The sequence below is a fragment of the Carassius carassius genome, chromosome 29, assembly GCF_963082965.1.
Source record: "Carassius carassius chromosome 29, fCarCar2.1, whole genome shotgun sequence".
NCBI lineage: Eukaryota > Metazoa > Chordata > Actinopteri > Cypriniformes > Cyprinidae > Carassius > Carassius carassius.
The window spans coordinates 19315572-19337306 of NC_081783.1; the positions used below are offsets into that span (position 1 = coordinate 19315572).

The 21735-nt window shown below is 36.7% G+C and overlaps 1 protein-coding gene and 1 long non-coding RNA gene across 4 annotated transcripts; one reads left to right on the forward strand and one right to left on the reverse strand.

Annotated features, from left to right (window-relative positions):
• Positions 1 to 8198: 8198 nt before the first annotated feature.
• On the reverse strand, positions 8199 to 11378 carry LOC132109839 (uncharacterized). Its single transcript, XR_009424557.1, has 3 exons — positions 11241 to 11378; positions 9436 to 9614; positions 8199 to 8907 (listed from the first exon to the last, which is right to left on the reverse strand). It is a non-coding gene; the product is annotated as an uncharacterized LOC132109839 (long non-coding RNA).
• Positions 11235 to 19794, forward strand: pcgf1 (polycomb group ring finger 1). 3 transcript variants are annotated; one of them, XM_059516219.1, is made up of 9 exons: positions 11235 to 11367; positions 15877 to 15982; positions 16147 to 16299; positions 16387 to 16458; positions 16542 to 16647; positions 18416 to 18458; positions 18597 to 18683; positions 19103 to 19183; positions 19613 to 19794. In XM_059516219.1, exons 1-9 carry the CDS (start codon positions 11281 to 11283, stop codon positions 19661 to 19663), a joined length of 786 nt encoding a protein of 261 aa, XP_059372202.1. In that variant the 5' UTR covers positions 11235 to 11280; the 3' UTR covers positions 19664 to 19794. The 3 variants fall into 3 exon arrangements, with proteins under 3 accessions (XP_059372202.1, XP_059372203.1, XP_059372205.1); XM_059516220.1 differs by having other exon boundaries at positions 18600 to 18683; XM_059516222.1 differs by lacking the exon at positions 11235 to 11367 and adding an exon at positions 11386 to 11515.
• The last annotated feature ends 1941 nt before the right edge of the window (positions 19795 to 21735 follow it).

The window sequence follows — 21735 nt, forward strand, 5'->3', positions numbered from 1 at the left end:
TAAAAATATTTCTGCCTGCTCTGCATGTTCTTTTGAATTATATTGATGCTGTACTTTACTACAAGTATTAAGCGGGCATATTTTAAATTATAACTTTGTCCCTACTTATTTTGGGCAATAATAATTATATTCATGTCTCTTTGAACTCTTTAGTATTCTGCTTAGTGCTAAAGAAAGCTAGCAAACCATGTAAAATAACAGCTTAAAGAGAAAACAAAAGTCTGGTTGTATTTGCAATTAATCCAGTATGCAATCGGTAATATATTAATCCTAATACAATGCACACTAAATTCTGAATTGAACAATTGACTCCTTTTCAATTTATGAATTGGAAATGGAATTTAATTGGCCACGCCCCACAGGAATCTCAAATGATATATATTTAAATTCACTTTATTTCTACTTTCTTAACCCTCCTATTAACTTTGGGGTCAATTTGACCCCATTCAATATTTAACGTCTGTAAATACATTATTAAAAAAAAAATGATTTCTTCAGATTAAATTAATTTTCCTAATTTAATGGGGACAACTCTGTAAACATAAAATTAACCTGCTGATATTTTTGAAATGTCCTGTACACATTTTGTAGCATCGGTTTTCCTTGGGGTCAATTTGACCCCAGGCTCTTTTAGCTGTATAAAACATAAGAAATATAAAGATTTCACACACATTTGTTTTGGTTGTTTTAATAAGGTCACTATAACATGTTCTAATTATATAATGTTCATTATAATTTTACATATTCAATATTATATTCGAAAAACTTCCCTCTGTTTTAGGGCTCTAACCTAACATAACCGTATCTGAAGTAGTTCACATGACATGGGACATAATTCTCATGAGAACTTTGATGTTCTCATGAGGGGGAAACATCATTTTTGCGAGAACTTTGATATTTTCCATGCCGTGGGGAGGGGAAAACCTATTTATCATGGTTAACCAAACAAAGAGGTGGAGCAAACATTATAAAAGCATGAACAGAAGCATTCTAAACAATTTCTCTTTGTGTTCTGTGTACTCTATATGTTCTCCATCTCTCTCATTCGAAAATTACATCTAAGCAAAGATTTTCTGTCAATGAGATTTTGACAGTGAAAGTGACAGAGGAAAATGTGTCTGAGACCGATGATAATATTGAGGACCCTGATTATGAGGCATCCTCCTCAGATGAGAATGAGATTCCTAATATTGACCCTCCTGTTGTCTCTCAACCACCCACAAACCCATTACTTTCCAAAAATGGAATGTTATCATGATCCCGCTCACCACTTGAACAACAGGGTAGACTTAGTGCTGCTAATGTCATCAAAATGGTTCCAGGGCCCACTAGATATACTGTCAGCCATACTGTCCAAACAAACTTAGAGGGTAGACGTGTGTATGGGGATGGTTGGAAAGGCTTTGATGTGACTGACTTGAAAGCCTACATTGGGTTGCTCATTTTGGCAGGAGTCTACAAGGCAAAAGGAGAAGCAACAGCAAGCCTTTGGAATGCTGACACTGGAATGGCAAAATGCAATATGCCCCTGAGTGGGCACATCTTGTAGCTTTTGGTCTCTCAACCGAGGTTGCTGAGATCATCCTTCAATCCAGAACTCACTCCATGAGGAAACTGTACACCTTGAGGTGGTAACCTTTCATCTCCTGGTGCGAAGACTGCCAGCATGACCCAATTATTTGCCCAGTTGGGACAGTTCCTGCAGTTCCTGAGTTCCTGCAGGCCCTTCTCTCTGCTGTTTGACCCACTCCACCCTGAGGGTCTACGTGGCGGCCATTACAGTCTACCGTGCCCTTCTTGGTGGCCATTCAGTGGGCAGACACCCTCTGGTTACATGTTTCCTCTGCGGTGCATTGAGGCTGAGGCCTCCGGCCAGAAGAAGTGGTTGATCAGGATGCAATCCTAAAACCTTGAGTCCTCTGATCTCCCCACACCATTGGGAGTCAAGGCTCACTTGAACTGAAGTAGGGCAGCCTCCAAGGCCTTCTTGTCAGGTTTGTCTATACAGGACATCTGCAATGCAGCTGGACGGTCCACGCCCCTCACATTCATCAGATTTTATGGTTTAGATCTGCGAGCCACTCACTCACTCACTTCTTTCTCTTGCCTCAATTGTGATCCTTGTATACACACTAGGCAGGGACTTGCAAGTCTGGCGGCGTGGGCATTCTCGTTCCCATAGTGTTTTGGACACAGCTCGAGTTCCTGAAGGGGGGTTATGTATATAACCATGGTTCCCCGAAGGGAACGAGACGCTGCATCTCAAAGCCATACTTCCGGCATCCCTGCCAGAGTTCGCTTCATTCCTAGAAGCTGATGCTTGTTCTACCTTACGTTCTTTTATAGCTTCCTGGTCGCTACGTCACCCGCCTATGACGTCACGCCCATTCATGAGACTGATTTCACATATTATTCAGAGCTGGTCATGCTGAAGGGCGTTACCATAGCGTTTCGGACGCAGCATCTCGTTCCCTTCCGGGAAACATGGTAACATACGTAACGTAGGACGTTGCGTCAAATTGACCCCACACATTATGTATGTTGCAATCCTTAATAACAAAAAGGACTGTTATGTGTTCCTTGCTGATGTTTTGATTGTGATGATGTTCTGTTTAAAAATAAAATCCTTCTAAATGTTTGAAATTGTGTTTGTTTTTCCCGGGGTCAAATTCACCCCAAACATAACTCGTGTTACTATCCTTGATAAAATAAATATATTTTTCTTTTCAAATGTTATAGATTACAAAAATCTATACTTATAAATATTATAAAACACCAAATATATATATACTTTTCAAATTTGAGGTCAATCAGTAAGATTTTATGGTGATTTGTAAATGTGTCCATAGTCGTGCAATGGTTATTCTGGATTTATAAGGGGTGGGGAGGGGGTTGGTGGGTGGATATCAACTTAAAAGGCCATTTAAGTAGTCATCAAAGACATACATTGCCTGAGACACAAACCTTTGTAAAAAAAAAAAATCATATTCTGGAGGTTTAAATTGTAACAAATGTTGTCAGATTTGAGGATAACAGGAGGGTTAAATTCAAATTCAAACTGCAATTCATCATCTATTAACTGAAATTCAACTAAATTTTGAACGGTACACAGGCCAAACACAAACACTTTTCAGATTGTTATGCCCCTGCTATAAAGAAGTACTATAAGATAATTTAACAGTTCTTCACATCTTCTTTGATCTAAATGATGAGGGCCAGCATCCTGTTTGGAAGCAAAATACTCAGAAATACAATCAAAAAATGAATGACTTTTCAATGTCTGTCTGTCTCCCTCTTACTCTTTCCAACATAGTCGACAACAGCACAGTAACATTGCATGTTACCAACAAAAAGATGCAACCCAAAGATGAAAGAATGCCTGCATGTTGGTTGAAAGAAGACCAGACAGAAGAATACAGTCTCCAAAACAATCCTCTCCTTAATGTAGAGCGGGTATAAGGGTTTGCCAGCCTTTTTGTAACTCTATCAAAGCCTTCCTCAAGAGCCAAAACTCTGAATGAATATAACTGAATCTTCAAAGACGGCCACTATCTGCCTCTGCCAGCTTGCTACATGTTTTGTGGGCATCTCACGGGCGGTCAAGCTTCCTGATTAGAGTTTATCGGGTGCTGGCGTCTCTCGAGTCATCGTGGGCTGTTCGGTGAGCCCTTCTGACTGCTTAGGCATAAACTAGTGGGGATAGATTTGCACACGGATTCTGCCTCTTGCCATCTTATGGGTTTGAGTCGCACCCGCATGATCTCAAGGCATCAGCCATGGCAGATAACAATGGGGGAACATGCAGCCATTCAGTAATTACAGCATAAACTGGCGTGTTATGTTACAATCTTTAGAAAAACCTAACCTGATTAATCAAAAGCTTCAAAACATACAGTTTCTCATTTTCAATTGGTATCTACACAAGGATACCAGCTAGGACGTGGAAGGGACGTGACGTAACTCTTTACAAAGAACTGTTCGTATGAAGCAAACTCCACCCATAGGAATTTATGTTGGCAATGCATAACCAGATATTCATCCACCTTCAAATGCATACCCACATCAAACTCACAGTTTAGACAACTTTACAACTAAAAACACAAACATTTTCACTGAGTGCCTTTACAATTATCCAAGCTTTCCATCTTCTTAGGTTTCCATTGTAAGTGCATGTGTATTTTACAAACAAAAGCATGAGTCAACATTGTTTTCTAGAAATCAACAGAAGTTTGGATTTAACCAATAAAAGACTAACAACATCTTTTAGAGTCTTCCACAATGCTGTTTTGTTGTCTGTACTTCACAAAACAATGCAGGTCAAATCCACTGACCCATGAGGATGTTACGACATGGCATCTCTAGGTGTTTACATTTAGTTGATTCCTTTCAGGAGAACCCTTCTGAACTGGCTGCTGTATTAGTCTTAACACCTGTGAAAGGTACTTCTCTGTTCAAATTGACTTTATGTTGGACCCAGTCCAGAATGAGCCAGTTCTGAAGGAATGTGAAGCCGTGCCAGGCTAGCACGGCTGCTGCTCCTCTGAACAAACAGGAGTTTCGGGCGTGAATGCCATGCCAGTTCATCTGAGACCAAAAAGCTCAGTCTTTTGCCGACAAAGGCCTCAGACCTGTCATTGATTCAACTGAATGACTTATTGGGAACAAGAGTTTTTAATCATTCAGAATTACTGCATTGTTTTAATTAAATGGATGAAAACATCATCTTCCCAGTATCTCTGCATGCTGAGGTAAGTTTGGATTCTACCATTCAAGGTGTCATTCAAATACTGAACCAGTCAGAGATGGGTCAAAAATGAAAAACCTGAGGAAAGTTAAGAATAAGCATCAGAAAACATTCAGTTAGTCTAGATCAGTTCAACTTTCATGCGTGTTCAATTAAACCAGTTGAGTTAGGTCTGCTTGCAATCAACCACTGAATGACAGTATTGTGACATTTTAAAAGAAACCCTAAAAAGCCCTCAACACCCTCACTCTGGGCATGGTTCCAGCCTGTCTTGACAGGTCCCCTGTCTTTACGAGTCAATTTCACACCTGATAGGACCCCCTGAGAACGTTCCCCAGAGGCTAAAATCAGAGCGGGTCATCATGTGTACCCTATCCCAATCCACTCTGCTTTGAGACGAAAACAGAATACATACATAACCACTAGTGAAGTCCTATGGGACTACATGAGGCACTGAAAACTCAATTTAATGAACCTTTCCACACAGTATGTGACCGTCTTTGGCGCAATTAATGCACTAATTATTATATATTCTAAAAATAAATAAATATGTAAGTTATATGTATTGTGTGTTATTATATACACATACAGTAAATACATATTTACAAATTCTGGTTAATTCCTTACTTAAATACATATTGTGTATACATATTGTAATTTCTCAAAGTTGATTTGAGATTCACATCGACATCTCATACACTACAAAAAGTTCATACACTAAAAAAAATGCTGGGTTAAAAACAATCTAACTTGGGTTATTTGGCAAACCAGCACTGGGTGAATATTGGACACAACACATGCTGGGTTATTTTGACCCAGGGTTAAACGTTTTTACCCACCATGCTGGGTTGTTTAATTTAAGTCATCTATTATTTAAAAAATATTATATTGCTGGCTTAAAATGGACTGGAAATTAAAAATCGCACACAAAATGACTATAGGCAACAGCAATAATCAAAAGATGAACATTTATTATTAAGCAAGAACTCCCATGGACAAAATACAAGACAAATTTAATTTATTGAAATGAATACAGCATAGTTTACAATATTACATACATATAAACCATTGATCGTTTAACAAGCATTTTAGAAATAAAAAAGGCACATTTAAAAATGACATTTTAATTTAAGTGTATTGAACCATTCTCTATAATTGCTTTTTACTGAAATAGTGCTAATTCTCGTGCCTGTGTGTCACCGAAATCTGAGCCGGTGAAGGGCTGCTGTTCACGGGGAACTGCGATTTCACTACGGCGTCAAATCTGCCCTCAGTGCCGCTGGCAATGCTACAACGCCACTGCTTTGGGGTATGTCAAATTTAGGGCAGAGCACGCCTCAGAAAACTATATTTACATTACACCCGGTTTGCATTTCATCTTCAAGTCGAGGAATGGTCAACTTTCTATATCGGCCACTCTCAACACTTTCTCTGTGTTGATTTCAATCCCATAATGCAGCGCGCAAGCATTTAAGCTAAAGTTCCATAGGAATTAATTGAAGACGCTCATTCCGCTGCGCTCGCTACGTGCCAGTGGAAACATACTGTTACTGCGTTTCACTCATAGCTGAGATGTCATGACTGATTCCAAAACCTGTCCAAATACAAACAGTACTGAAATTAGACAACATATTGTAACATCAAATTAAATTACACTCAGTGTTATAATGAATAAAATCCATTTATGTTATGCAAGGCAAAGGCGATTTCAGCGTGAAACAACCGTTGCTGACACAGCTGACTGACAACTCGTCCTTATGTTGCGTTGTGTAAAATAATATAACTTACGCCAAATTAAAAACGTTATAAATGAAATAAAATGTATACAAACCTTTATTTCCCGGAAAGAGTGCAACAAATCGGCAGACAGCTCTCTTATGTGGACTTAAATAGCCATAGACTGTAAAAAAAGATGGACGACGCCTCTCCACTTCCTTCCACTATAGCCAAAGCATCTCAGTATGGCCGCTGCCCATCTTGAGTAAGACGTCATTTGGAGCCAGAGTCTGTATCAAACTCCCACAGAGCCAATCAACCAACACAACATGCTACATTTTTAAAGCATCAAATTACTAGCTAAAATCAAACTTATCACAAAAACAAACAACTGAACATATATCAGCGTGATAACAACTACCTTAAATGACCAAAACCATTTTTTGGAAAATTGTATTGGAAGCGTAATTTTTTTATTTTTTATATTAACTCATGTCGCATTTGTTTACACGGAGAGGGCGGGGTTTATGACCTGTACTGCAGCCAGCCACCAGTGGACAATCAAAGAGACCGCAGCTTCGCTCTTAAGGATGTGCGACACACCAGAAAAAAAAATAACCAAGCGTTAAAATGACCCAACACCTGGGTACAAATATTAAAAACAAAACAATAAAAGTACCCAACAGGTCAAGCCCAGCATTTGGATAAAAAAAAATATAACCCAGCATTTTTAGCGTGCATTCTATGACATTTTCATTATAGCTCTGGTGGTTTTCTCTGGACATTTACAATTAAATACACCAGTTCAAATATACAGAAATGTATACAATATGCAAAGTGTTTCAAGACCTTACCTGCCTTCTTAGTTTGGCTTTCAATGTTTTTCTTTGTATCTAGTACTGCATCTAGTTCTGTGAAGTACTGAATTTATATCATGTGTTCCAAAAATATACATATAATAATAAACAGAACATATATTTTTGTTAACCACACTGGTTAAAAAAAGTGTCTGCTTAAAACATGCATTTTGAATGTTAACATAGCCTACCTTTTAGAGTTGGCCCACACTTACTGATCACACTGGGTTGAACGGCTTCAGAGTGTACCAGACAGGATATGATGACACACCCAAATTACAGGAATATTGCCAGTCATTAGAGAATAGACGTACAGACAGGGGCAGTTTGTCTAGGTGAACTGCAGTTACAAAATAATTGAGAATAATCAGCTGCCCATGAGGCTTCACTTCTCGGCTCTAGCGCCCACTGGTGGGGAAAAAAACTGTCTGTTCATTATATTTAAAACAGTCCAAATCTTTATGGACTGTCTTGTTTTGAGTGCAGATTACCATAAGAGAGTATGTAAATATTTAAATAAACAATTAAAAGTTTAGATATGGAACATAACAGGAAGAATGGTCAAATGTGTGTTGTTCATCATTGTGCAGTGCTCAATTCACTTATCCAGGTCACAGAAATACAACTTTGCTCATTCCCTATTCAACAGCCAGCATGTCAATTAACTCATCAGGGTATAGGAGCTGATGGAGTTAAGTGGCTCTGACTACACATTCAAAGAGCCTGTTAATACACTAATTCAGTCAAATGATGTAAAATATATATATATAAAAAAAATTATATATATATATATATATATATATATATATATAATAATAGTTATAAATATATATAAACTTACTCTAGAGATTTTTTTTTTAATCTAATACAAAAAAATAAAAAGCTATTTTAATTTTAAGGACTTAATATATCAGCCAGTATTGTACTTGTCAACTATGTATTGCAAGTCATGCAATGTCCTCAGAAGTAATACGCCAAAACAAAGCAATAGCAAATCAGTTGTGCCTCTTGATGTATACAGGTAACTGTAAACTGTTATGCAACCTGAAGCATTAATATAGAATTTAAATTATGTGCAGTCACAGTTACACGCATGTGTACTTTTTTAAATAACTCTTTAAATAAGGCTTGACGGATCAGAATTTAGTTTTAACAATCTGTTTTGAAAACCAGAATTATAACAATAAAATGGTCCCAAACTATCCCCTCTTTTTCCTGTAAGAGTCTTTGTGTTTTGAGCTGTCGTCAGCGCCCTGGCTTCTGATCAGGGATTGGAGGAGGTTATCTTCATTAGCTTACCACTTGGCAGCTAATTGCTGGAGCAGGCGAAAACAAAAAGCTCGGTGTCCCTACATGCTCTGATTGCTCTGGGACAGGGGGAGGCAAAAGTCTGTGTGCACCAAACAGAGGGCCTCACTCTGGCATGACTTGGCAGGCGAGCCTCCTATCCGGTATAAATGTTTGTTTGGTTGTTTTTGGAGCTTTGGGTGAACAGGTCTAGGCCAGGGGCACTGAAATCAGCATGGCAGTCTTTTCTTTTTCTTTTCTCTTTTTACTCGCTTTTTTGCCAACAGGAGACATACTAAATCCCTTAATTCAGAAGGAAAAAGCATATTAAAAGCATATTAGACAAGTGTTGTGGAATCCCTTTGGAATACCAGACAATACATTTCTAGTTTTCCAAGTTTTATGCAGTTCTCGTCAAATAATTTAAATATAGAACACACTCTACTGGATACATATCTTCAGTCATCCTGTGTAAGCTTTTACACATCTTAGCGGTGAGGAAAATAAAGCAGCTTTATAATGAATCAATGAGTTGGATTGTTTCCACTTATCAAGATCTGGCTTCAATTCAGTGTGAAGGCAGTCGGCAATTGCAATTGCTTTAGTAAAACATGTTCTGGTTCTTCTGCCTCACATGAATGAATCTCAACAAGAAACATATTGTATGGCCTATGATTTCAGTGACATGTTTTTATTAAAACTTCTGTAACATCCCTCTCCTATCTCCCTCTGAACTGAACTCGATCCAATGGAAATGACTCCAGATATAGGGAGAAAAGCTGGAAGGATTTGATAAGTGTATAGACAAAAGGCAACAAGAGAAGGACTTACTGTCCATTAACTGTCTGAGATACAGTGAAGAAATAAATGCCACGGTACGCCAAAGGGTTTGGCACCTCTGTCTTTTCTCTTTGATGTTTTAACTATCATCAGAGCTCTGTCCTCCCCAAAGGCGTGATTTGTGGAAGGAAGGTGCTGTCACTCAGATGTGCGATGACCCCATCAGATGTCTGTGTTAAATCAGAACACAACTTCACGGTTCAGACTTGCAGTGTTAGAAACTCATATTCCTACAATTACAGCTCAGTTAAACACTGCTTCATTCAGGTTCACAATCACAGTCAAGATGAGACATTGTTTCTTTTGTGTTAAATTACACTTTGAGTCCAAACAGGTGAAATTTTGATTAATTCTAATACTAGGTTGTGACAGGTAAGACAAAACAGACCACCTATGAGACCTATAAGCCATTCGCACATGCTACCCATTTTATAAGAAAGATGAAGAGATAAGAATTTGTTAAATGAATATTTCTCTGTGCAGTCTAAGTATCTACAAAATCAGTTTCTTGTAGCCTACATGCATCCCCAATTTAAAAAACAAAGTCATGAAGATCAAACATTATAATACCAGTGTGGTACTACTGAAGTGTGATGCTGCAACACATAAAACTGTGTTTTGAGATAAACTTGAATTGGAAGAAGTAATGATGAATTTGCATTTATTAAATTCCAGAAGTCAGGAAAAAGAGCAGAAACCAGACTTTGGGCTGAAGAACAAGTATGGGCTGTTCACTTGTTTCTAAAGCATTACAGGAATCGCTTATAACTCCATTAAAGTAAGTAGGGACATCTAGTGGTTGCACGGCGAAATTGCACTTTTGACTGCATAACCAGTTAAAAGTGTTGAAGGAACTTTCTTTAAAACAGAAAATTATTTCAATCTGTCCTACAGATTTTAGAGCAAATAGACAACTACAATGTAAACAACCCAAGTATATAAGGCAAACATACATTGTTAGCAAATGAAAAAGATGATTTGAGGGACATGGTACATTCAAGAGGTCCTACAATATCACAACGCTGTTTTCAGTGTTCTTGTCACCAAATATTGATTTGGAAAGATTAAATTATAATATTGTATCAGCCGAATAATCAACAATCCATTTACAAACCATTGAGCAGTCTGTAAATTTATTCCTACTACTGCCGTTTTCATTTTTGAAACTTTAATTGTGGCAATGAGTTAATCTTCCACTGTAACTGAACTTGTAACTGCTTGTGGCATTCTTATGAAAACATTATTTATTTATTTAATTAATTATATATATATATATATATAATGCTGCAACAGGCCTACTATGAGATTATTAGGGTAACGTTAATAGGTTTCATTTATGTCTTAGTGAAAACAAAAAGCCAAATATCTGTCACAGTTGAAGGCCTCAGAATCAAGACATTAACGTTAGTCTGGATTTTCTTTTCTATTGACATGTCAAAAAGTGGTTGATCAATATGGTTTTGTCACTAACAGATACTTAAATTTATACATTTTGGCCCTTCAAAATCTTGAACATTTGGTTAAATTGTATTGGATTAAATCTGAGTCTGTATTCTGTAGGTATTATGCTCCTGTCAGGTATTTTCATACAGAAATTGCTGATATCCCTAAAAGTTAAACTCATACGCACAAGATGTAATATAAAAATGCCTAATGTTAAAAAAGCCTAATGTTGACGGATTCCTTTGGAAAGATGTTTGCACACACCCAACGATAATATCAGTGTGAAATGGAAATGTGAGAGTGTGTGTGGAAACAGCAGCAGATGATCCCCGCCTCTCAGCGACCGAACTCACCCACTCTCCCGTTACCCGGAAGTATGCAGAATTCCCAAAGATGGCGGAGCAAGGTCCGATGGCGATAGCTATGCGGCTAAGAAATCAGCTGCAGAACGTCTACCAGCTCGACCCTTTACGGAACGAGGTGAGTGAGAGAGTCCAAAATCGCTTCAGCGGCCCGTCTGTCGCCGCGCGCTTCCCGCGCTTTCTATAAACGCGCGCGAGAGGGGCGATCTGTGTGGTGCGAAAGCCGAGAGATGGAGCGCGAGACCTTGATGAGCGTCTGCGCAAGCGTGAGTGTTGCGAAGAATCCGTTCACTGTGTCTAGCGGTTGTGTTTTTGTTCTCCATGGGGAGGTTTTTCTTGACATTTCTGTCCCAGCCGAATCTCTTGCGTTGTAGTTTTTCCCCAACGCCACCATTCAGCACATAATATGCGTTGTTTTGAGCGCTTTTGCATGAATAAAACGGTGCTTGTTCACGTCGCGTGCTTCGCTGTGATACCCCACATGTTTATTAATGCGGATTGACCCTGACGAGTGAACAGGTGCATCCATGATCTGCCGCGTGCATTACCGTCAGCGCGTGTCCGTGTTGAACATGCGTGACAGAAAATGCATTTTGTTCTTCATAACTCAGTCATGGGACGTAAAGTGACTCGATGATCAAATATGCTTGTCCTGCCGTTTTCTTCGACCTCGAGTTCTTGTTTAATGCAGTGGCTTGCAGTGATTGATATTAAACCATTACTCGCGTATTTACTTTCTGTTTAGCCAATGGCAGGCTTGTTAACAAATGACATCCGACTCGCTGAAAAGTGAAGCGCGCTTTTGTCGCACCACAATAAGAAGCGCGTGTAAAAAGTTGTACGCAACAAATTAATTTTATTATACATTATTTTCCATGTCTGAATAGGCACTGAATGTTAAAATAATTATATATATATATATATATATTATTTTAACACACACACACATATACACACAAAGGGTAAAATAAGTACATTTTTCTCATTAAGTAAGTATATTGCTAAAGGTGCGGTTGACACGAAATTTTCACCAGATGTTGGTAACAACCCAAGTAATCCATACATAAAAACAAAACAAATGAGTTCAGAAATGACCAGGGAAAAAGTAGCTTATTGAACATGCTTACTGACATTTATTTAATACTCCGTACAAAAGCCTTTGTTGTTAATGACAGCTTCAGACCGCATCCTGTATGGAGAAACTAGTCGCATGCATTGCTCAGGTGCAATTTTGGCCTATTCTTTCACACAGTCTTCAAATCTTGAAGGTTCTGTGGGTCTCTTCTATGAGCTTTGATCTGTAGTTCTTTACATAGATTTTCTATTGGATTCAAGTTAGGTGATTGGCTGGCCATTCTAGCAGCTTTATTTTCTTTCTCTGAAGCCAATTAGGAGTTTCCTTGGCTGTGGTGGGGATCATTGTTTTGCTGAAATGCCCACTCTTGTTTCATCTTCATCATTCTGGTAGGTGTTGGGACTGAACCAGCTAACCCGCTGTAAATGTGCTTGCAGCAGATATTTATCAACAATGTCTCGGTAAATTTTTCCGTTCATCCTTCCTTCAGTTATATGAATTTTGCCAGTGCCACACCATAATGTTTTTGGGTTGATGTGCACTGCCATTTGATGTGTATTATGGCATCCAAAAAGTTTAATTTTGGTCTCATCTGACCAGACTATAGGCATATTCTCCCAGTATTGCTGCAAGCTTTAAAATGAGCTTCAAGATGCTTTTTCTTCAGCAATGGAGTCTTGCTTGGTGAGCGTGTATACACACCATGGCGGTTGTTTGAAACAATTGTACCTGCTAATTCTAGATCTTTCTGAAGCCCTCCACAAGTGGTTCTTGGCTCTTAAACAACTCTTCTGATTATTATTTTCACTCCGTCAGAAAGCTTGTGAGGAGCACCTGGTCGTGGCCAGTTTCTGGTGAAACATTGTTCTTTCCACATCCGGATTATGGCCCCAGCATTTCTCACTGGAACGTTCAGACGTATTGAAATCCTTCTGTAACCAGTGCCATTGGTATGTTTTGCAACAGTCAAGGTCTTGAGAGTGCTCTTTGCTTTTACCTATCATGAACTGTTTCTCATGTGACAAGTTGGTAATAAGACACTTTTTTTATAGGCCATCACTTGAGACTGAAACAGCTAATATTAATTTCCACTGACAAGGGGCAGGATTGATTTCTAATTTCTGATAGATTTCAGCTGGTGTCTTGGCCATTACATTACATTTTGTAATTTAGCAGACGCTTTTATCCAAAGATACTTACAAATGTGGACAATAGAGGCTATCAAAACCAACAAAAGAGCAATAATATGCAAGTGGTATATTAGTATATTATTATACCGTTAGATTTAAATTTCACAAAGAAATGTACAGCATTTTGTCCTAGTAATAATAAAAGGACAAATTTAATTCATAATTTTAAATATCATTTTGTAAAAAAATTGAATTGAATTGTGAAATAAAAATCATGAATCGAATCGATTTGTGAGTTGAGCGAATAGTTACATCCCTAGAAAAATGATGCATTTATATATTAAATATATTTATATATGATAATTTATAAGAATATAAATATATACACAGGGGTGCACATAATTTTTCAGCCTGGTTCTCATAAGAGAACCTGGAGATTTGGTTTGGTCCTCACACTGCATATAGAGTGACCCATTAAATGCAACTATAAAAAATTAATTAATAATAGTTATAATATTATTACACTTTATTTAGTTTAAAAAAAAATAATAGTCAATAAACTAAATAATAGTGTGTGTGATAATATTATTAAAAATAAAAAGCAGTCCTAGTATTAAATACAAATGCATTTATTTTATAGTAAATAAACTTTAAAATAAAATGCTAATATTTACTACTACTTTGTTTGTTTGCCTCTTTAAGAAGAATTGCTTTATGTATTACCCAATTTTAAGTTGCTTTGGAAAAAAGCGTCTAAAAATAAACAAACAAAAGCGTTTAGATCATATTCAAACTTAAAATCAGCAGGCTTTTATTTTGGCGGGTTGCCAGCAAGTAAGTATTTGCGCTTCTGTATTTAGCGCTGCAGCTGATTAAAGACAGGTGCAGGGTTTTGGCTAGCGGACCCCCACCTGCTGTTAGCATTCCATTGACTCCCATTCATTTTGGCGTCACTTTGACAGTGAATAACTTTACATCTGAGGCGTTTAAAGACTCCACTTGTCCATTAATTATTTCTAAAGAACCACGAAATTGTATAAAAGGCTCCATTACCTTGTATCTTACGTTATGGCCCCGTAGAAGCAGTTTTTGTAAAAAATAGGCTAACGATTGCGTCATAACCTGCGACTCTCTGTCGCACAGTAGAGAAATTACCGTATGGACAGGAGAAGCAGCTTGCAGATAATCTTTTACTGTCTATGTGGCAATCTGGGGAACGTGGAGGCATAAAGTCAAGGGAGATAAGTTATCAAAATACTTACCACAATTTGCTCCTGTTCACACTCGCCTTCTCTGCAAGATGCGGTGGGTGATTCAGATTTCTCTTGGCACAGGGATTAGAAGACTTACAATTGTCAGACAGGTTGCTCACGTGACATCTATGTCATCAAGCTCAGTTTGAGTCTGCACAGTACGCCTGACCCCCAGGAAGTGCGTGCTTCTAATTGACTTCACTTGTCGCTGTGTCCATTTCTTTTACTGTCTATGATTAAAGAGCGTTAGTGGATGAATGTCACAGTTTTGCATTGTGCTTTGAAAACAGCATGGCATAGCCTAGATTTATGCTTTCAGGTTGAAAATAAAACTTATATAGTACAGTTTGTGATCTAAAATGGTAATTGTGCATTAACAGCTGTCAACCATGTCGGTACGCAAATGCGCTGTCTGAACATATTTATATTACGCATTTTTTATTTTGGTCGCGCATGCGGACCAGCGGACCACTTATGTGCACCCCTGTATATACATGTAAAAATAAGTAAATATTTTCAAAACATTTGCTGTATGTGTGTCTTTATATATACATTATAAATATACACACTACTACATACACATGTTATGTAAACTGTTTTTTTTTTAATGCAGTTTAAATCACGATTAATCATTTGACAGCACTAATATAGGATCTATATATAGTCTTAGTTTTAAAATTTAGTTTTAAATTAAGTGTTACTCTCTTGCATAATAGTCCTGCTGTTTATCAAATGAAAAATATGAAAATCCACATATAAATAATTATGTGGTCATAAAAATGTAGTTTAGCAATTTTAGCTTGTTACAACCGGACACTGCTGAAGCGGCTTTAGATTTGATTGAACTATTTGTATATGTAGGGCAGGCTAAATAGAAATTGTGGAATGGATGTCTTTTTTCTCTCTCTATTTGTCACATTTCACATGTTTTCAAGAGTTCCTCTCACCAAAATAAGTCTTTTGGAAGGACAAACTTTTAATGTTTTTTCAGTTATAAATGATAGTTTTACCAAACTGGCTGGGCTTTCCAGAAGGTCACAGATGAGGACGCCAAGGATAAACTTAAAAATCTGTCTTATTTAAACGGTTCAACATGGGATAACACTATTGCACTGTAGATATGCATGCAGCATGTCACAGTGATCTCAAACTACCCATTTGTTTTACAGGAAGAAGTTAAAATAAAGATAAAGGACCTAAATGAACACATTGTGTGCTACCTCTGTGCAGGATACTTTATCGACGCAACCACCATCACAGAATGTCTCCATACATGTAAGCATTTCTCTCCAAATAACATATAACAATAACTCTCAAATGAACACAGATTTATAGCAGCCTACATCTCAGTTATCATTTGTGATACATGCAGAAGAAATTCCTTAGCTGTGTTGTTAAACTTTATACTTACTCCTATTCATTCTACCATCTCTCTGCAGTCTGCAAGAGTTGCATTGTGAAGTATCTCCAGACCAGCAAGTATTGTCCGATGTGTAACATTAAAATCCACGAAACACAGCCATTGCTGAATCTAAAGCTGGACAGAGTTATGCAAGACATTGTCTACAAACTAGTCCCAGGTCTACAAGAGAGTGAGTACAGTGAATAGGATCATTTGAACCTGAGTATCACTTTGTCTCCTGGTCAGTCATGGTTAAATATCCATCTGGTCTTCTCAGGTGAAGACAAACGAATTAAAGAATTCTATCAGTCACGAGGTCTTGAACGCATCCTACAGCCGTCTGGAGAAGGTCAGTGACACCATGTGGATAGATGCTGCAGTTGATTTGATTTTATTAAGATTGTTATTAAGTATGTTTGTTTTTTCTTGTAGATTCAGTTCCAGATAATACGGGATTACCCTACACAAGCTTTGACCACTCCAAAGCACATTTCTACAGATACGATGAACAGGTCTCTCTGTGTTTGGAGAGGCAAAGGTAGGAAGACAGCAGCAAAGCTTATTATGGGTTTTCCCCCACGAGTTATCTTTTAATACTTTAAGATTTTTTAAAAAGAAATTAATACTTTTATTCATCAAGAATGCATTAAATTGCTTAAAAAAAATTACAATAAAGACATTTATAATATTACTAAAGATTTTAATTTAACCAGGTCTTTGTCATTTTTAACTGGATAATTTTCCATTTTGAATATTAAAAACCATAGCTTCACCTGAATGGTACCTAACTTGGTGACTTTTATGGCACTTGGTATATGAACACAAAACAAATTGAGGGCATGATACGAAAAAGCTAAGTGGTCGTAAAAAAAAATAGTCACACTCATTGTCTTTGGTCAAAAATGACCGACCATAGGAAATGAATGGGATATGGGAAAAAAAAAACGAAAATACTGAAATATGTATGTGTACAATCTACAAATCCTCAACAATGCAGAAAAAAATGCACAGCAATGAAGGGATGAAGCTCAGTGCAAAATCAACACACCAACTCACACATGCTCAGACACAAACACACTTGTAAACACACACACACACACACACACATCTATGAACTGGTGCGACTGTAACACTGCAACTATGTAAAATAAAATCAATAATTAGACTACAATGCAGTAAAAAAGTGGACGGAAAGGAAGGGGTTACACTCTAAAACATCAAGAGTGAAAAACCGATACATCCACTCACACCAACTTCCTTACACACACTCCCAGACACACACATACAGAATTATACATACTCAAATAAATTGGTATGGCTATAACCATGTAGCCAAAATGAGTCAGAAGAGTGAAATACTGAAATAAGAGGTTAAAATCAGATCAGACCCAGTCTGTTCAGACCCAGTTTTTGTTACATTTTTATAGAATTTTAATGTTTTGTGTAACAATCTGTTTTCTGTGTTTAGGTTTGAATGTGGCAATAATAATGCAAAAACCTACACTTCAAATCAACATTTAAAACAACAAAAAATATAAACAATTAAATACATTTAAATCCACAACCTAATAAAAGTAAACAATTATGTTTAAAAACAACTAAAGAATTCACAAAACTCTCTATAGAGTCCTACAGGAATCTAGTGGTTAAATATCTAAAAAATAAATATGGTAAAAAAAAATATATCATAAATATTAATTAGTACCATGAAATTCTCTGAAAATACAAAAGGGAAAAAAATAACAAAAATATATAAAATTGATTTTACTGAAGAAAAAAAACACATTTCAGGTGTGTGGTCACTTTTGAGCGTGAAGACCATGAGTGTGACTCCCAAATGACGGGGTTAAAAAATACTGTTCTTTTGAACTTTCTATTTATCAAAGAATCCTTTAAAAAAAGAATCCCAGTTACCACAAAAAAATATTAAACAGCACAAATGTTTTCAGCATTGATAATAATAAGAAGAAATGTTTCTTGAGCAGCACATCAGCATATTAGAATGATTTCTGAAGGATCATGTGACACTGAAGACTGGAGTAATGATGCTGAAAATACAGCTTTGCATCACAGGAATAAATTGCATTTTTAAATATACTTGAATAAAAAACAGTTAATTTAAACTGTAATAATATCTCACAATATTACTGTTTTACTGTACTATCAAATTAATGCAGCCTTGGTGAGCATAAGAGACTTCTTTTAAAACAAAACAAAAAAATCGTACTTGCTTAAAGCTTTTGAATGGCTAGTGTAGGTGCATCAAAATAATTATATTACAATCCTTTTTTATCTTGTTTTTACAGCTCATCATTTTCTGGGAAAGACAAAAATAAATTAACTCTTCAGGTAAGACAACAGACAGAGGAGGAATATGAATGTACATTGATTCACTCTCAAGAAAACCTTAATATTGGTTGTTGATTTTTTTTTAAATATTAGAATAAATGATACATTTGTTTATTTTATATTGTTATGTTCCTGCAGCAGAAATTTGTGCGTTGTTCTGTCAGGGCTGAGGTACGACATCTGAGGAAAGTGTTATGTCATCGACTTAACGTGGAAAAACACCAGGTATGACTTTTTTTTCTTTGTCTTGCTTTATAGAGCCATTGCTTTTACATTTGCATACCAGAAAGCCACATAATTGTGGAAGTTTTACATTACATTCAGTTCAGTCATTCCTATCTATCTATCTACACACACACACAGATTTTTGTTGTTAGCAAACGTAACTAAGACACTGTATTAGACAAAAAGACTACTTTTGATTATGTAAATGCATGTATGATTTGTACATCCCAATTAGGACAATTTGTTGTTCAATTCTATAATAGAAAGAATCAAAGTTCAAATAGGATGACCAGCTAAAAATAGATTTTTTAATTGTGAAATGTATTTGGGAGAGATAGATTTTTAACTAAACCTCTTATTGTTTCCATCTTCCTGCCCTGTTGTCTTCTCTCTTCATTGTGTGCTCTTTGTTGCTGCAGGTCCAGATGTTATTCAATAATGAGTCTCTCCCAGATCACATGACCATGAAGCGTCTCTGGCTGTCTCACTGGTTTGGAAAGGTATTGTAGTCTCAAGCGTCTCCAGCTAATTTCATACCGCATTCTTTCACACTATCAGCCCGTTTGCCTTTCCCTGTAGGTGGGATCTTCATTTCTGTAGTGATTTACTGTGCTCTGTTTTACTCACTGAAAGAATCTTCTGAGGGGAATCACAGGCAGAGATTTATTAGTACTAGGAGAAGCCATATGCTTGATGTCGCCTTATGGTCTGAAATATGCAGTGGAAGTGCTATTCTCCATATTGTTTCATGGTGTGTGGGGTGTCAAAGCGTTGTGAGAATTTAGCACAAGTAATTCCATGCTTCATACGTTTTTAAGAGCGACGGATGAAGTTCTGCCCGCAGTCTCTGTTTTTTAGTATCAGTCAAAACTACTGATAGTTTGTTAAAGCTTTCATTCATGTTCTGTTTTCCTCTGTCTCCCTTTTAGGCACAACCACTGGTACTCCATTATGCTATAAAAGACAAACGGACAAGATAGGATTATGTGAAAATATCAACTGGTGTAAATATTTTGTATTCCACATATTCTATTTTAATAGCTTTCTGTGCACATATACTTATTTTTTTTGTTTTGTATTTTTTTAAATAAATTTTAAGTGGTAAAAAATATTGGGTTCATTTTGTATTATATGTATGTGTGTGTACTTTTCTCTCTTTTTTACTTAAATTACTTAAGTGCAAGATGTAAACAAATATTTAATCTTTATATGAACATAAATTATGTGTAGTCTTGTTGAAGTCGAAATGAAGACTTTTGCAATTTGTATTTAGATCGCCAGTGTTTTTAGAAATGAACCACTAGGGTGCAGTGTTGGTCTTCAAGAGAGCCCAGACAACGATCTCCTTCGGTCACCTCACGATGACTCTATTAGGATCATCTCAAGGCATTTTTCATCTCTGAATATGTAGCGATCTGAAGATGCAATAGCCTAAAGACCTTCGGCAGAATGTCTAGTAGAATCGCCTACTAATATAAAAAAAACTTGCTTTTAAATAACTCATACCATCATTAGGCTACGGCAAATTACTAATTCTGTTGAAACTGTGAAAAACGCTTTAAATGTCTCGAGAAAAGAAATCAATCAATCAAAAAAAAAAAAAAAATCAATAGCTGTTTTGTTGAACAATATAATTTTGGTAAAATGCTACAGGCTATGTTTAGGCTACATACATTTCTTCTCATATTTTATTATTTGCCAGGTAAGTTTTACAATTTATCTTGCCTAATCTTTGTAGGCTATAATATCATTTTCGCTCTCTCGTGTCAAACACGTAGGCCTACAATAATGTTACTTTGCCATTTTGTCAACAAATTGTAGTAGGATATCGCAATATGAATAACAGGATATTTTTCCTTTTGTAATTGAGTCACGTAGATTACACTCATGTGCATTAAAACACACGACTCTGCTCCCCTCTGCTTTCATCGAATAACCTTTTTTATTTATTTATTTCAAGAAAATTAAGTATTGTGTAGCTACATTTTTGCAATTAGGCCTTGGCCTACTTTATTTTAAATTAAACATCCAGGCTACATTTAATATACGCATATTAAATGTAACCATTGAAGAAAACGAAATAAAATGTAACACGTTTTTTCGCTCTATTGCAAAAATGATTCAATAAAAGGCGAAAACTGATTAAAAACGGATTCAAGCGCATGGCTAAATGTATGATTTTATTCGTTTTTTTTTTCTTTATAATAACTAGCTACCAACCTTAAACGTTTAACGAAGTGTCGCCTTAAAGACGACGATGATGATAGTGTTAAATAACATTCAATAATAATTAAGTGGGCAAAGTTTCTGTAAGCATTAATTGATTAATTAGTATTATTGTTATTATAAGGCTGTTAATATTATTTATATTATTATTATTATTTCTGGCATTCGTTTTTCATATTGAATTTTCCATTATGACGACTTTAAATGAAAACAGTAAGCTGATTATTTTAATAGGCTTCTATTCTATCTGTTACAAAGCACAGACTGCGTTTCCATACGTCTGTCCGCGTGCGAATCCACTAACAACTAGGCTACTTTTACATGAATGAAAAGTTTAACTCCATAGGCTACATTTTTGCAGAAATTCTATTTAGGCTAACACGGCAAAACTCCCTCTCTAAAGTGAAGCACCGATCTATCGTCGAAGGGACCGTTCAGCGCTGTTTGCTCGGATATTTTCACACTGTGAAATCACGGCTTTCAGTCGTCATAGTCCAAACGCATTCATATTCATATACCATCAAAATTCCAGTAATCTCGATCTCAGTAGGAACCCGAAGCATTTGAGCTATTGTGCGGACTTCAATCGCAGCAGAAAACACAAAACAGCACGAGAATGTGCGCTGCCTCGACAGCTCTGAGAACTCCGGCTCTCTGGCGAGTCTTTCCACAAAGCGCTCATAAAAATCTACTTGACTTTTCAACCCCAACTATTCCAAGCGATTAGGCCAATTGTACTTCCATCTTCTCACTGCCCAAAAACTGCTGTCTTTATCTGCTCACAACTGACACAAATGGGCCGAAAGAAATTCGGCAGACCAGGATG